Genomic DNA, 18,321 nt, shown 5'->3' on the forward strand with positions numbered 1-18,321 from the left:
TGTTTCTGCTAACTCTCATGATGCATTAGCCCACAGCAAAGATACCATATAAATTCACAAGATCAACTTAATGTTTCTCTGAAATCATAAATAATTGTAGGTGAAGTAAAATCATGAAATAACTCTCAAGAACACTCTCATGAAAATGTCTATCTTTATTTATAAATCCATTAGAAGATGGCCTTTTCAAATAAATGTAATGTGAAAATGAATCACGAATCACCAGGCAAATTATAAAATTCTTGTACTTGAATGTGTAATCTTTCCATTTGGAAAATAAAGACATCTGTAGATTGAGGGCAGTATGATAAACACAAAAGTAGTTGTACAAACGTAGCTGAAACTAGATCAGCCCATCTTGAGACTTTCTGTAAGTCACCTGTGAGGGCAACATCCATATATCCACTTGTCACAAAGCTATGATAGTTGTGAAAGAGTAATGTTTTTTCTATTGTTTCATAAAAAAGTAAAAGTTGTAAACTTAGACACTAATGAAGTACAGATATCTAGATATCACCATATTGTTAAGAAAAATTGCTATATCATGCTGTGTCATCCAGTAGCTTTCTAGTGTAAAGTTGCACTAGTTGCATTTAGGATGATTTTTGAAACTGTTTTGTAATTGTATTACTACCATTGTACATCCTGAACAGTATTGAATCACCTGTGAATAAATATATTTGTGTAGCATTATACGTAATATGGTACAATAAATCCAGTCAAATTGATATTTGGGTCCGCACCCTAAAATCAACACCTCCATCACTACCTCTGACACAATTACAAATTTCACCATTACTGTACTACTAAAGGATAAAATCACTCTCTAATTAGCATGACTTGTACAATGTCTAATTATTGATAGCCTAGTAATTTTTAGTTGTCTAATCACAAAAATATCCCAGTTACAGTTATGTGAAGGTTTAATACTCAGTATATTTATCCATGACAAGCATTTTCAATTTTGTATCGTTTTAAATCCTTTTACGAGGTCAGTAAAACCTATTAATAATCTATTGGTATCCATTTGCTGAGGGTTTTGGCTTTGTTAATTTCTTCACTATTTTTATGTTTTTGTGAATAAAATAATATATTACTGATTATGTGATTCAAATGATGTTTTTATGCCACTATAAGGGTGTATAATAAAACCTTATAGCCCATATCCTTATAGGATATGGATTGTATGGACCTTAGTAGTATAGCTTATGGGTCCTCGTAAAGATGTGCCCCTCTGCTGTACAGCCTCAGTCTGCAAAACCCATACCCGGGCTGTAAGAATTAGTAATAATTAGTTCGTGTATGACAACCAGGGTTTTACGTACACCTATACAGGTACTGTTTCACCTGGTGGCACATTAGTTCATTTCATGTAGACGATATGTTGCAACAAACTTCATTAAATCAATGTTACTGTCTTGAAATATAGCATGTACAGTTTTTGATCGGTTTCTACAAGGTTGTATCAAACAGAGCCAGTGAACACTAACATGGAACAGGCTGTAATACCTGTACATTTTTTATATGTGTTTGATGTTGAAGAGGATGAGAACAAAGTACATATAAACAGTAAAGAACAAGTCTATCATAAGTGCATGACAAACAATGAAACAGTCACCATTGAGCAGAACAAAATACTGGTAGCAGGACATATTACTGAAAAATATTTAGATCACTCCTTATTTTATATGATCTGCATACAGTGGGTTATTTTGAAATTCGTTCCAAGCTTCACAGTGAATTCACCTCATCAAGCTGCGAGTGTAATACATCATTATATGAAAATTATGATTTCATAGTCACTCATTTTACGTCCACTTTATGACCAGATGTGCTTAAATTTTGATGAAGGCAAGACCAAAGATGCGCATTTTGATTTATCGCAGAGATACACGTGCATTAGGTTCATGTGATAATGCACATGGCATTATTAGAGATATGTTTGCATTGGGGTCATAGAGATACAATGTAATGTAATGCACACTGGGATGATAAAGATAATATGCATTGGGAATATAAAGATATTGCACATTGTGATCTTAGAAATAATGTACAACAGTTTATAAAAACTGTCAACAATATATACAAAGATTTTATACTCATTTTCAAACATAAATGAACACAATTACAGTACTCGATGAGTTTTTATGTATGTATGTAGTGCTGAGTATGCAAAATTTAGATAAAAATAGCGCTTCACATTGTGATATCCCTTTATTATATCACATTACAACTATTATTGAAAACTACTGATATTCAATATACTTCAGTGGTATAAATGTGTGCACATACTTGTGTTCAAACCGTTATATACATACAGCTCTGCCTGTATTTATATTATTTTGCCAGTATGCTGATGCAAATCATCAGCCATTTCATTGCCCTTTCCTATCACTGAATGTTTAGAATTCCTGAGTATCTAATTCATGGAGATATAAACACTACCAAACTTTGGGTATGAGTTACCTTATACCTTGTGCTGGTAGTAGAATGCTGGTCAATCTTTCATTCTGTATTTGGTGCACTCTACTTAAGTTACAGTCAAGTATTGAAAACTGGAATTGCCTCACAAAACGGCACAAGTTAGTTATTTAATGCGTTTACATTCATGGCATTGCATATATTCATTTATGTTTGCATTCAATACTTCAATATTTTGTACTGTGTAGTGCTGTTTTCACTAGACAAAGTTTGATATGACCTCAGATCAAAACAAATAACTTGTACAATGTATTTCTGACGTGTATTTTAGTATGTATAGACTTCTTGTAATGGTTTGTTTGGTTTCATTCCAACACCATACCTGTAAAAATATGGTTACCTTGCCTTGAACTCAAGGCATGGTTTGTCTGTGACAAGCTCTATAAAGTAGACACTAACATAGTGACTAACGATACAGGTCAAGAAATGGAACTTTTTTCCTTGTTGTTTACTAAGTAATCAAGCAGTGATTAAAAAAGTGTTTCACTTGGTGTGTGGAAGGTGTACCCCAAAAACTAGTCTGTAAGTAAGGCCGTGATGGGGCACCCTCACACATCGGCCAACCTCCTGAGGAAGCTGCTGAGGGTGGAACGTCACAACATATCTTACAGTCTACCCCCAAAAATTGATCCAAGCATGGTTTGTATCTAAATGCTGGGATCATCATTGACTCAGGATCTAGGATAACCTAGGTGAAAGCATTTTCCATTGGTTCACTCTGTGCCTGAAAAAAACTTAACTGTAGAATCAACTTTATCTGAGGTGCATGAGTGGTAGATAACAGTGTGCAATAGCATATTTCAATGTTTGCCTTGTGTGTGCATTGAGAAAACTTGATCCAGGCATAATATCTGGCTTGCTCAGATCATGGATAATCTAGGTAATGGTACACTACATACATTTGTAGATTCCATTGCCTGTCTTGGCCACCACAACTTAATTGGTACCTTTCAGGTAGTAGTTAATAACATGTATTTCACCTGCAGGATCATGTATATCTACAGCAACATCACCTTGCATATCTCCCTAATTAAAACAGAGTAGACCAAATAACATGTACGTAGTCCTCCTACCTTATTAGGTACTTTAATGTCCACTCTTAATGCAGAATCTTTGGGTACTCTCCAGTTGTTAGATTCTAAACCCGGCATCTTCTTTCTCCTTCTCCCAACATTTACTTTTACACATTTGCAAAGCCACTTCTGTCAAACAGCAAATCATAAAGAAAAATAGTAATTTACAGCATTTGAGTTTATTTTCATTACTATAGTATCAGTTATAAAAACTTCCATAGTGCAAAAGTCTTCCTGTCTCAGTCATTTATTAGGTCCAACATCTCAATGATAAAATTTAATGTAGATTTTGTCCAACATCTCTGGGATAAAATTTCATGTAAATTTTATCACTTTAGGAATACTGTGAGATTTGAAATTTTTCCTTAATGATGCGCATATATGTTATTACTGTTTCATACTGATTATTCTTATAGCAGTGAAGTGACCATTGTTTGAAGCATAGATCAAGAAATGTATTTATGATAAAGTTTAAATATTCTAATAATGTATATTTTGAAAGTTACATACATGTACAAAATGTAGATTTGTAGTCCAAATGAAGATATACATAAATATTGTCTTAGACTAATATTGTATTCATATCAGTCTATGGCTTGCATTTAAATTTTGTACAAACTATTCAAATGAAATCAGCAAATTGTTTTCATGATGCACACAAAAAATTATTTCATAAATTAATTCATTAAGTTGCCTAATTGTTATGCTAAAGATCTCCTAGTAGTAACTAGCAGGTTTTTTTTGCAAAAACCTCCATTATTGTAACAGAAAGGGGAATTAGGTAAAACTGGCAAAGATTCTCAAACATTATACAATAATTTGGTAGGGGAACCTGGTAAAAAGACTGGGGGCTCAGGTAGATTTAATTGGCTGACTGCCCTAAAAACACATTGAATAAGAAATTAAACAAACAGAACACGGAAAAATGTTCAGATGCAGAGTATTAAAATAAGTATGGGTGATAATAGACATCTCATAATGATGTACCAGCAATAGTAAACATACATTGTAGTTAGTATGACTAGAGAGTCTGTCTTGAGTTGATGGGGTCACAGTACAGTCAACTATACAACATACATGTATATTCATGCTATGTGTGACATATAAAATTTAATGTACAACACAATATTCGGTAATTTTGTTAATGTAAAATGCTTACGTGAAGAGGCATTATATAGTGGTCGGTCTAAATAAGAAGATTGACTATGCTTGGTGGAGAAGAATTGGTCAGTCATTTAGTGAAAAATTAAAATCAAAATGTTATCAATGCTGCATGCATAAATAAATGCAAAATTATCTTAAGATATTTTATGCTTGATGTCGCCATGTGACACGTCATGTTTGTCAACAAAAAAATGTACTTCACATGGACATACATGTACAAACACTCCCTGTATTAGCTGTAACTGGATATGTTATGTACAGTCTTCTGGTGAACACTCCCTGTTTTAGCTGTAAATGTATATGTTATGTACAGTCTTCTGGTGAACACTCCCTGTTTTAGCTATAAATGTATATGTTGTGTACAGTCTTCTGGCAAACACTCCCTGTTTTAGCTGTAAATATATATGTTATGTATAGTCTTCTGATGAACTCTCCCTGTTTTAGCTGTAAATATATATGTTATGTATAGTCTTCTGATGAACTCTCCCTGTTTTAGCTGTAAATATATATGTTATGTACAGTCTTCTGGCAAACACTCCCTGTTTTAGCTGTAAATATATATGTTATGTACAGTCTTCTGGCAAACACTCCCTGTTTTAGCTATAAATGTATATGTTATGTAAAGTCTTCTGGCAAACTCTCCCTGTTTTAGCTGTAAATATATATGTTATGTATAGTCTTCTGGTGAACATTCCCTGTTTTAGCTGTAAATATATATGTTATATACAGTCTTCTGGTGAACACTGTCTGTTTTAGCTGTAAATATATATGTTATGTATAGTCTTCTGGTGAACACTCCCTGTTTTAGCTGTAAATATATATGTTATGTACAGTCTTCTGGCAAACACTCCCTGTTTTAGCTATAAATGTATATGTTATGTACAGTCTTCTGGCAAACACTCCCTGTTTAAACTGTAAATGTATATGTTATGTACAGTCTTCTGGCAAACACTCCCTGTTTTAGCTATAAATGTATATGTTATGTACAGTCTTCTGGCAAACACTCCCTGTTTTAGCTGTAAATGTATATGTTATGTACAGTCTTCTGGCAAACACTCCCTGTTTTAGCTGTAAATATATATGTTATGTACAGTCTTCTGGCAAACACTCCCTGTTTTAGCTGTAAATGTATATGTTATGTACAGTCTTCTGGCAAACACTCCCTGTTTTAGCTGTAAATATATATGTTATGTACAGTCTTCTGGCAAACACTCCCTGTTTTAGCTGTACAAGCTGATGAATATTGTTTAAATGGTCATGTTCAGCTTTACCTATTAGTAATATGAAAGCATGCAATTGAGAGGCTAAGATTAGAAGTCTACATCTGTTCAACTGATGTGAGAATAATATACAAATATAGACATAAACCTTTACTGATGTTGTAAATGATGTCTTTTCTATGTCATTGTAGGCATTTTGACATGTGTCAAAACTGGTACCAGGTTATCCCATGTCAACATCAGACTTACACCAACCAAGTAAATCAGAAAGGGATTCTTGAATTTTACTGTTTTATTCATTTTGTATGCTTGTCCGAATGTCAGATATGTTTTGAAACCTTTATAAAGATGTGTAAAAGATGTGGCCTGGAATTAAAACTGGTACTATTACTAAAACTGCTTGAATACTAGGGCTTTTTCCACTGTTAACATCAGGCTGACACCAGCCAAGCAAATCAGAGAGGAGTTCTTGAGCTGAACCATTTCGTTCATTTTACGTACTATCCCAACTGTATACATTTCATGTGGCTTTGAAACCTTAAAATAGGTGTTAAAAAAACTGATGAAATATTGCAGGCTATAGCCAACTATTAACGTCAGACTGACATAGCAAAGCAAATCAGATAGCAATTCTTGTACTGCACTGTTTCATGTTGCTAAATATAAGCATCCCAAGCATTACATATAGTTCATTTGGTTTTGAAAACTTTCAAATTTAACTGTCTATGTTGGTGATGGTAAGGTATTATATGTACTAATAAATACGTAACCTATATTGTCATGTAAATCACGTGTATACTTGACAGTTATCAGGTCAGCAAGATATATTAATCATTCAATTTTGATGCCACAACCATACCACAACCGTTTCTTGCATTTGATATTAAGTTTTAATTGTGCTGTCAGAATTTAAACTATAATAAATGATATGGTATTGTCATATAAAATGTTTTCAGTTCTTAGTAATGTATTGTATAAATTGCTGTGTTATTTATGACTTACACAACCATTCAAAAATAGTTTTTGCTAAGTTATTAGTAGGCCAGATATGAAAGCATTCTATTGCCTGTTTAATATGAGGTAAACCCTATAAAAGTGATAGTATATCATTGCTGTATTTTCCTTTTAAAATGTTGCAGAGGTACTCTAAATGTGAGTATATCATTACAGTATTTTCCCTTCAAAATGTTACTGAGGCACTCTAAAAGTGAGAGTATATATGACTATATCGTTTCCTTTTAAAATGTTACAAGGGTACTATCAAAGTGGTGGTATATCATTGCAGTACTTTTCCTTTATATGGTTTACAGGGACACATTTTTGTAATTGTGTGTTCTCCCTAAAAAAAGATTATAGGGGCACTGAGCCATCTTTTAATTGCTGTGTTTTCAGATGAACAAAGTAACACTAACAGAGGGGCTTATCTCTTTTGCTATTTGTGTTATGCTAATAAACCAAATTCAGAATTATGGTTGGAATTTGGGACATATAAGAACTTACAATATAGTTATAATTTACATCATTTAATGAAATTAGTAAATGTATTGTACTTTAAAAAAATGAAATTGTTATCATCCATAAGAATTTGTTACATTTACAAAAGGTCTCAAATTAGTATTATATATACCTTGCAGACCTTTTATTATTATTATTATTTTATTTTTTTTTTTTTTTTTTTTTTTTGGGGGGGGGGGTTAACATGATATAATTTACATTGATTAACAGTACCTAATATTATAAATTATACTTTTAATTTAAAACATTGAAATTATTGTGAAGCATGGCTATTAGTTGTGTTTACACATTTCTCTTGTCAAAGAGCTCATCAAGGTATACCATGCAGTATTAATAGTACAAAGTGTCATTCCATCTGTTCAGACACATTGCAGCCTGTCATATGTACTACATAACTTGTCATAAAAGGGTAGTGAATTGAAGAATGTGACCCCAGAACAAACATAATTGAGTGCTCATAATGGTCTGGGATGGTTGCAGAAATAAAAATCAAAATCATTTAATTTTATCAAAATACATTTTGTACAAATTTGAAATAGAACATGTGACTTACCTAGGGTTAGTGTCAGTTGATGGGCACATGTGTTGACTTTGTTATTGTGATATTTTATCACTCCATGCAGTATACAATATTATTGTAGCCACGCTATCTAAATTTAGATTACCAGTATAATATAAATATCCACTTTTACATGATTGGTTTGTCAAACTTCTATTTATATTTGCATATGTAATGAGCCCGGTCAACATACCTGTAACTGTTCTTCCAAATGGTGAAAGTCTATAGTCCTGTCTCACTGAAGGAGTTGGTCAAGTTTACCCAGTATATCCAGTTTTACATGTGCAAATGATTCATCAAACTTCTGTGTGGTTTGCATATGTAATGAGCCCAATCAATGGAGTTGTGACTGTTGTGTCAAATGGTGACAGTCCTGGCTCACTGATGGTGTTGGTCAAATTTTACCAGTTTTATCCATTTTACATATGCAAACATAGTTGGTTCATCAAACTTGTGCGTGGTTTGCATATGTATTGAGTCCAATTAACGGAGTTGTGACTGTTGTGTCAAATGGTTATAGTCCTGGCTCACTGAAGGTTTTATCCAGATTTACATATTTGGGTCATCAAACTTCTATGTAGATTTGCAAAGTAATAACCAAATTAAAGGAGCTGTGACTGTTATGTCAGGTGGTGACCATCATGTGTCACTGAAGGTGTTTAGATCTGCACCGAGTGTTGAGATACATTACAGTATAAATGGTTAAATTACACCACTATGACAGTAGGTTTTATAGGACTATGGCAAGAGAAATTGAATATACCATCTTGTATCAACAAGTGGATATTGATATACTTCATTGCCGGTACATGTTGCTTACAATAGAAATGAAATCAAGCCATAAGTTGTCATGAGTACTTACTTAACAAAGCCAGATGTTGCAAACCATTTTGATACTACAAAATGTTGACTTCAGGTTTTATGTTCTGTAGATAAATTTACTATATGTAATCGGAATTGTAAATTTTCCAAGTCATTTCAATATAACGATTGGGGGCACGCTTACTTCATCCAGACACCACAATCAGAGATGTCTAAATTCAGCAGACTTCTAATTCTATACATCTAGTGTTACATGTTGTAATTTTGAATCGTAAACGAAAACTGGATGGTCTCAACAAAATCCAGCCCAAACAGTGTCAATAACACAGACTAGCTTTCACCATGTCAACACTTACAGAGCGTCACCAGGTTAGGAAATGCAAGACTTGTGCTCAATAAGACCTACATATAATATTATAGACATGACTACTACACATGTATACTCTATGAAGATCTGTGACTTAATGAGTGAAGTACCGGTACATGTAACAAAATGACCAAAAATGTTCATCAGCTTGGAAGATCAAATGACATAAATAGGTTATAATGCACATTTAAGCAGTTCAAAAGTGTTTAGCATTGAGCTTTTGATCTGTCATGGTTAATGGTCGTCATCAGAATGATAAATTCCATAGTTACAACTGACCACTAGGTGGCAGTATAATGTCTTTTTTCAGCAAGCCTCATCAAAATGATAAATTCCATAGTTAGACTTAGAGCTGACCACTAGGTGTGGATTGTAGATATTAGGTAGTCTCAGTTGATCTATGGATTTCACCATCTGATGTTGATAGCCACCTAGTGGTCAGCTGTAACAATGGAATTTGTCATTCTGATTAGGATCATTAACTGCCACAAATCGAAAGCTGCTTGTGTGTTCTAACTTGTGTGCCTTAATGCACTTACTGGTAACCTGAGTTTCGCAGAATGACTACAAATTTTATTTGTAAAGTATGTCCATTCATACATATGACATATTAATCATATTAAAGCATACTATTTCACAACATGTGAATGAAGATTTAAAATTAAAATGGTTGTTTTATTTGATTTTGTCATTACAGGAATAAAGCAACACGGCTTCATTTGAAGAATGTCTACAGTTCTTTGGCACTCTGTATGTTGGTTGCAGCCTTTGGAAGTTATGTGCATGTATTCACAGGAATCCTACAGGTAAAAGGAAAACAGTAACATATTAAAACATTGAACAAATCATAGCAATAGGAAAATTCCCAGACACTTTCGAAAATTGCTTCCCTTGAAAGAACATTATGCATTCCATTTGGTTGGGAAAGCTGTCAATATCCTCGGATAATTCTGGAATAGTTTGGTGTTAGTCAGCAAATGTGGTACACGATACATGCATACATGTATATCTTTGAGCTATTCCACCACTATCAACTGATAATAATTTTTATGTTAGGGACCTGACTACAAGCAAGTACAAACTAGGAATGAAAGACAACTATGTACCCTTTAGCCAAAAGAAGATTAACTAAAGTTAACTGCATCAATATATCTCAATTTTGTCTGAAAAACACTGAGTACCATTTAACTTTGACAATGAGTCTAACTAACTGAATACAGGGGCTGTGATGTCATAGTCTAGCCATAGGTGGCATCATCTTTTCTTCAAACATGGCAATAGACGACAAGAAAAACATTTAACTTATTAAAGGATCTGAAGTTTGACAATGAGACACTACATATAACTAACTAAATATAGGGGTTGTGACGTCATTGTCTAGCCATCGGTGACATAATCTTTTCTTCAAACATGTCCATAGAGGGCAGTAGACCATGAGAAATGTATGAGAAAAGCAATCGACCTTATATTTCCCATACCAACTTGAAGTTTTACAAATCAGAACATTTGTTTGGGCTTCCACTTGAGATTTACAACCAGACATGTTTTCAAACATATCTCTTGTCATTCTTCGATGTCCACACAAGATCTGATTGAAAGATCCATCATATGTGTAGTCTTAAAATAGTTTTGATAGAGTGAATACTCTTCTTCCACTTCAGATTTAGAGGCAGACATGTTTTCAAACAGATCACTCTTCAATGTTCACACTAGACCTGATTGAATCATCCAAATAATTCTAAGACTGAAAGAGCAAAATCTCTTCTTGTTTTAGAAACAGAATCTGTTTCAGTTATTTGACAGTTAAATTTGTTTTCTAATTGTTAGGGTGGAATCCTTGCATCACTGGCATGTATCGGTCTTATCATCTTACTGGCAATGACACCTCACACCAGGGAAAATGAACTGAAACGTCTTGGCTATCTGGCTGCATTCTCATTTTTCACAGGTGAGTAGCTCAATGTGTGTGAAGACTGTGCAGTGTATAACAATACAAGTATGTTTTATCTCCATATTTAGCAGATCTGAAATGATACTAAGAATGATCATTATGTGTTCCAATTGTTCATTACATGGATTTCAGAATTGTATTTTGTAGTCTTGTTCTTCATGAGTTGATTAGGTTACCGTAAAAACACTAAGATGTTGATGATGATGATGATGATGATGATGATGATGATGTCAATAACATTGATGTTGTTGTCATGGTCACATCACCATCATCATGATCATCATCATCATCAGCTTTCAAAAGAACTTTAGTGTGTATTTGTCCTCTGTACACAAAATACTACAATAGATACAAACAAGATAACGAGGTATGATCCAATATTGTAGTAATGTATGAGGATTGATGTCTACATTGAGTTCTACAAGTTGTAAGTTATACATCATCAGAAATTCAATGGTCATGAGGATTTAGTGATGGTTGAAATGAACATGAAAACAGTGCGTTACATGTACGAGATTAGAGCATACAAAATGGTAAAGTTGGTATCATCATCATCATCGCTACTACCACCACCACCACCATCACCATGATGACAATTATGGTTATGATGATGTGATAATTTCATTTATTATTTCAAATGAACCAGAAACAAGCTCTGACATGGCAAAGTTTGAAAAGATTTAATGAATAACTTTGATTTTCAGGGTCTCCATGCACATGGAAAACATATTGTTCAACTGTTTATTATTATGTTTTGTAGGTCTGAGTCTTGGTCCTTTACTTGATGCAGTGATTGACATTGATCCAAGGTTAGTTCTTTTAACATTACTCTTATGTAGAAATTGGGGGGCCAACTATTACCCATTTTACATGGAAGCCAATATGTAGCTAGAAACCTTACCTTTGTATAACACTACCTTGTGCCGTGCCACATCTAAAAAATGCTTGTATGACATGAAACTGTTGTCATAGAGGAATATGTGAAAAGTTCATTTGACTGAACAGATGCTATCAACCAAAGTGTCATGGATAACCATTGGACGTTTTTGAGTAACTTGCAGCTTCTAAGCCAGTCACTCTAGCCATTTGACGCTGCAAATATTTTCATCTTCTTTTATTTTCTAATTTTTTTCCCTTCAGCATCATTACAACAGCCTTCATGGGAACCACAGTGATTTTTGTCAGCTTTAGTCTTAGTGCTTTATGGGCTGAACAACGTTCATTCCTCTTTCTTGGAGGTAAGTAGATTATAGAATACAGTCAGTTTCTATCTTGTGTGCAATGATAGAATATTTTTAAGTTGAAATGTTCAAAGCAAAGGGTAATTAGAGTGTAGCTAGTTTGTTGTAACTCAATCAATTGCAAAAAAAGCTAAAAAGTGTAAAAAAAAAAAAAAAAAAAAGTTTGCTATTGTACGTACAAAATAAATATTTTTAACATTGTTTAATGTATTGCAACTTATTGAGTTACAAGTAAGAATTTAGTATTCACATTCTTTTGTCAAGTATGAAAACATAGTGGAATTGTTTTATGAATTAAAAATCCCAAATAAATGTTTATCATCCATATGCCCACTTTAAAACATAGAGAACTGTTAGTAATTATAACCCTTGGTCGTAATACAGTAACTAATCATTACTATGTGTTAGCGACTTGGTAAATGTATGTAATGATAAAAGAAATGGGTTGTTTTGCATTTGCTCAACACATGTCTTTTCTATCAGAGAAGAAAAATTCACCCGAGATTCTACTTTTGTCCAAAACGTTATTCAAAAAATTGTTGAACGTTTTAATTCGAGACAAATTTTAAAAAAAAAGAACCAACTTTGCTAGTTTAGAAATACAGTTACATTGTAGTTAAGGTGTTGTTATTTTTTTTTAGGTACCCTGTTTTCTGGTTTGTCTATGCTTTTACTGATGTCTTTGTTCAACCTTTTCCTTGGATCCATGATGTTGTTTAAGGTTGGTTGACATATAGATCACAACTCTTGTTTCATGCTGTGAAATGGACAGCGCCCTCAATGCAATAAAAGTGTAATCTTTTGTTTAAATCTGCCACTCATGCCATACATTTGTTAGACAAATTTTTCTTTGAAACAATTTTCAAAATTACATTGTGATCTTTACATTGTAAGAAAATGTGAAGTGGCATAGATCAAACCGCCTTTGTTTTCAAATAATTATTCTATTTTACACAAGTTGAATTATATATTGCACTCAGGATTTGATCACATAGCCTTTTTTTATATAATACCGTTAATAAGCATTTTTAATAATTAAATAATAAAATGTTTTTTACACAGTTTGAGCTATACATTGGACTGATGATAATGTGTGGATTTGTTTTGTATGATACCCAACTGATTGTAGAGAGATACAGCAGAGGTGATAACGACTACATCATGTAAGTTTATACACTTCTATTACACCTCGGCATTCTTACACAAGCTGTCATTGGTTAGAATTGAGTCACATGACCTTCAACACTGCTAGGACTGATGAATAGGAGTACAAATGTTACAAGTAATACAGGCCTTATCCATTAGTTACATCACTGAAGTTTTCAATAAAAACTCTTCATCAATATTATATGTAGAGTCAAGATACAGCTGTGCAGGAACAAAAGGCAGAATGGCTACATTTGTTGCTTGTGTCTGTCACTTGCAGTGTGGATTTATATATTTGTTGTTGTGGGTAGTAATATAGTCAAGGATGAGGGAACATCAAATTTTTGTTACATTACTAGAAACTGTGTACATATAGTGGTGTATCCATTCTGACTTTTTGTTTCTGCACAGCTTACTTTCTTCCACAGTATCTTGCCTCTACATAGATGAAGTGTTGTAATTCAAAACTTCAGTAAGGACTGGATTATTTGTATTATTTGCACTGCTATTCATACCAGTCCTAGTGGCGCCTTCTATGATATATCTTATTCATATCTGTTTTTCTAACACTATGATCAATGTTTAATCATTGGATTGTCCTGTTTACTCCTCAGGCATTGTGTCACCTTGTTCATCGATTTCATCGATATATTCCGGAAGCTCCTAATCATTATGGCCTTGGACAAAAAGGTAGGTAGAGATTTGTTTTCATCTCATAAATCCATAATAAAGAGTGAAATAATAATGTTAAGAGGACCATAGAAAGGATCAGTATACAGTAAACAAGGGATTGGAATTGATCATTCCTTGCTGAATCAAATAAAGCTGTGACTAAATATAGCAATGGGTGGGTGGGTGGGGGGGGACTTCTGGCATCAGTGCGATTGCTGAAATTCATCTTCGCACTTCTGCGATTGCTGAAATTCATCTTCGCACTTCTAACAAAATTTTTTGAAACTTTCACGCTTTCAGTAATAACAGGTTCTATATTTACTACTGAGATGTTGATAAGTTGATTAAAATTTACTTCTAATGTGAGATACAGTGCTGGGTTTATGGTAGCATTTTAATGTGTTTACCATCATGTTTTTACATTGCATCTATTGGAATGGTGTTACCGCTACAATTTTCATCATGTTCACATCATATACACATAAATGTGTCAATGTCACACTTGTAAACATTCATTTAGGGGAAGGGGGAGTGGTTTTTATCCTAAATGAACCAAACTTGTACAACATTGTGCAGTCATCCTTACTTTTATGCCATGAACAATATTTCCAATGCAGTTTATGATAGTTTTCGTTATTTCTTACTCATTTCAAATACCGGTAATCAATTTTTCCGTTTTTTGTTCTTTTTTAGGAAAAGAAGAACAAGAAATAGGCTGTTACTGTCAGAAAGTTCAAATCAGAAAAGTTCACTATGTATTTGATTTGTTTTGTAGAATCAAGCAGTTTACCCCAGTCTTTGTCATACATACATAAGGATTTCATGTAACTTTACATTAGTTCATAGTTTAGGAGATGTTTTCAATAGATTACTACCAAACCAGAGTGACTATAGTTTAAATTAGGCAGCACGATGTTGTTTATCTAACACGTTTTTTTGTTACAAATTACATAAAACAGAAATAGACACTGATAGCATCAACATCACAGTCAGATAAACATGGAAGAATCAAACTCAAAACTGTTCATTTGTAACATTTGTACATTGTAACATTGCTACATTGCTACATTGTAACAAAATGTAACATTTCATGTGCCTACATGCTATCAATGCCTGTATTTTGTCTGTGTAATTTGTAACAAAAAATGTTTGTGAGAGATTTATAAAAACATTGTGCCACTAATTTGATACTCACTCAGATTTGATAGTAGCTATTCAGATATACATTTCAACACCTAGTATCAAGATTCTTACTGAAAACCTAAATTAATATCTTCTTAAATTTAAATTTAGTACATAATTTTGCTCTTCGTTTCCAACTATTATTGTTTTCCACTGTTGAAAATAATAAGATACAAAGTTATTGAGAACACGAAAGTGACCTACTATACACACCATATTTAGCAAGACATTCACTTCAGTTTCATCCCCTAACTAAAATAAATGTGTAGGATTTGAAATGTGAAACAGAGATTTATTGATATAAGAATTATAACTAATGTTATAAAAGAAATTGTCACAAAACCATACATTCTAAGTTGAATATTTTGAGAGGCTGATTATCTTTGTCAGTGGGTCTGCTAACTGGATTCACTGCAGAAGAGAGGTTCATTCTAAAATATTTGAATTACATGTGGTTATATGAGGATATCATAGATAGAACCTCAGTGACAATTTATATGCAAGATGTCCTAGAAGAATTATAGGAAAAGTTTACCCTATGCTTGCGATTTTTTCTTGGAAAGGAAACATAATAAAATGATATGCTGCTGTTAGTTTGAATGAATTATATAATGTATGACAACTTTGATAATTTGAAAATATTAGTAGTTTCAAGATAAGCTGTTAGGAATCCGTTGTATAATTGTAAGGCATTTGACACTAATTTATAAGAGAATTATGCATATATGTCAACTTTTCACTCAATAAAAAATATGTCATTTCATTGATGTAAAAAAATATAGAATGAAGAGCAAATAATTTAGACAAAAGTTTGTTGAAAAAAATTCCTTTTCCGTTAAAATGGCCATAATGGATGAAGAGAGTGGTATTTATTTTGGATTTTTAATTTATAAAATTATTTAATCATAGCATCCTACTTGAAAAATCAATGTGAAACAGCATATGCCAGGTAATTGTTTGTAACTCAATAAATTGCAAAATATTAATTAATATGTAAAATATTTGATATTGTACGTACACATTTTTTTTTTAGCTTTTTGCAGTGTATTGAGTCACAAACACAGACTTGGTATATGTTGTTTCACATTGATTTTTCAAGTAGGAAGCCATGATCAAATAGTTTTAGAAATTAAAAATCCAAAATAAATACACAAACCTTATCCATTATGGCCACTTTGACATTGTGAGTGAAAGGTTTGCATTGTGTTACATTGTCTAATGATTAAAAAATAAGTTGTAATAATAATAATAATAATAATAAGGTTTCCAATTATTAGAAGTTGTATTTTAAGATAACTTAAGCACAGAAATCTCTGTTGACCTCTAGTGTTTTTGTTCATAACTGTTGATTTTTGGTTTTCAGTGTTATGTCTGTTCATCCTATATAGAAACCCACATCAAAACACACTCTGTAATTAAATGGAAGTGGTAAAACCAGCCCTTGTCCATCATAATTTGGAAAAATAAATTGAGATGATTGCATTTTCTTCTTTCCTATCAATAGTTTTATATCTCAATGAATAAATTCGCTTACACAAGGCTGGAGTTTGTATGAAGTAAAATAGTAAGACAATAAACTTGGCCATTCATTGGGTCGGTAAAACATAGCAATTATATGTTCTTGTACCATGACCAAGGGTTCTTATTACTGACGAGTAACATTTCACCTGTTCAGGTAAAGCCTAGCTGTAAAGCCAACAAGCATACAGTTTGACAAAACCAGTCGACCTGAACAGACGAAACGTTACTTGTGTATTAAAGTTAAAAGAACCCTTGGTCTTGGTGCAAGAAATTTGGCCATGTTTACAATCATTTTTCACAGTGTATGTCAAAGCAAAGTGAACAACCTCAATTCTGATGTTATGTATTTAAGTTTTTATTCAAATAGGCCTTTCCAAAATTTGCCATGGTGGCGCTCTACTTCCTACTTCCTGTCTGTGTCTACCTTGGGGGGTATACATGGTATAGGTTACTAGGTTAATCCATCGACCCTACACATAAAGGGTTTATGGTCAATTATTGAACAATACGAGAAAACATCCCTGATTTATGCTGCTACAGAATACCACAGGACAAACAACTTTAGAAACAGTACAATGAGGTGATGGTACCCCCAATTTGAGTGAGGGCGCTATATTCACAATTTCCTGTTTGCAGTCTGGAATGGCCTATTTGGGTTTTGGTCTTTGTTTACATACTTTGATCTTTAAATATATGTCCTAATAAAACACATCAATAACAAACATAGGTCACAGTATGGATTTCCTGTCTTGATGTAGCAATTTGATTTAATGTAAAGTGGAAAAATATATTTGGAAAAGAAGATGTGTCTGAAACGTGGGAGTGTAGAATTTGATGGTTTTGTTGTATTTTTGTGAAAGATGTGTCTCAAATACATAGTGTAGAATGTGATGTTTTATTGTTTTGTGTATGCTCTCTGCGTCAAAACTACTGGTGTGTTCTCTGAGCTTCTGATGATGAAGTGTCACAGAAAGTAAAGGTTCACAAAAGATCAGTACATACCTCATATAGTGAAGTAATTTCATGTATTGCTTCAAATATTTATATGTATCAAATATAAATTGTGCGTGACTATTACTCAAAAGATGAATGAACCATCACTAGGTTCAAAAACCATTGTTGACGATATACTATTACCAACAATCACATTTGATTACATCTATCCATCCAGCTGGGGTTTATGTAAATATTCTGTAAATGTATTCAATGTGAAACAATGGTCAAAGTTCAACCGTGATATCTCTCCCTTAGATTCCATCTTTATATTCATCATTATTTTGTTGAATTTTATCAATACTTAAACGTCAATTTGGCCAAAATAATGGCCAATATTTTGATTAATATATTTCCAATGATCAAAATAATGACCAATATTTTGATCAATATATTTCCAATGATCATAATAAT

The 18,321-nt window shown here is 33.0% G+C and overlaps 1 protein-coding gene across 1 annotated transcript in view; it reads left to right on the top strand.

Annotated features, from left to right (window-relative positions):
• The window catches only part of LOC144450725 (putative Bax inhibitor 1), a 67,718-nt gene extending 49,972 nt beyond the window's left edge, over window positions 1-17,746 (top strand). The window contains exons 3-10 of the mRNA XM_078141411.1: window positions 9,899-10,007; window positions 11,029-11,149; window positions 11,913-11,961; window positions 12,293-12,390; window positions 13,035-13,114; window positions 13,456-13,556; window positions 14,154-14,229; window positions 14,905-17,746. Of these exons, the coding sequence (XP_077997537.1) occupies window positions 9,899-10,007; window positions 11,029-11,149; window positions 11,913-11,961; window positions 12,293-12,390; window positions 13,035-13,114; window positions 13,456-13,556; window positions 14,154-14,229; window positions 14,905-14,925 (655 nt within the window). The 3' untranslated portion in view covers window positions 14,926-17,746. The remainder of the gene's footprint in view (window positions 1-9,898; window positions 10,008-11,028; window positions 11,150-11,912; window positions 11,962-12,292; window positions 12,391-13,034; window positions 13,115-13,455; window positions 13,557-14,153; window positions 14,230-14,904) is intronic.
• Window positions 17,747-18,321: the final 575 nt, after the last annotated feature.

Source organism: Glandiceps talaboti, chromosome 20, assembly GCF_964340395.1.
Source record: "Glandiceps talaboti chromosome 20, keGlaTala1.1, whole genome shotgun sequence".
Taxonomy (NCBI): domain Eukaryota; kingdom Metazoa; phylum Hemichordata; class Enteropneusta; family Spengelidae; genus Glandiceps; species Glandiceps talaboti.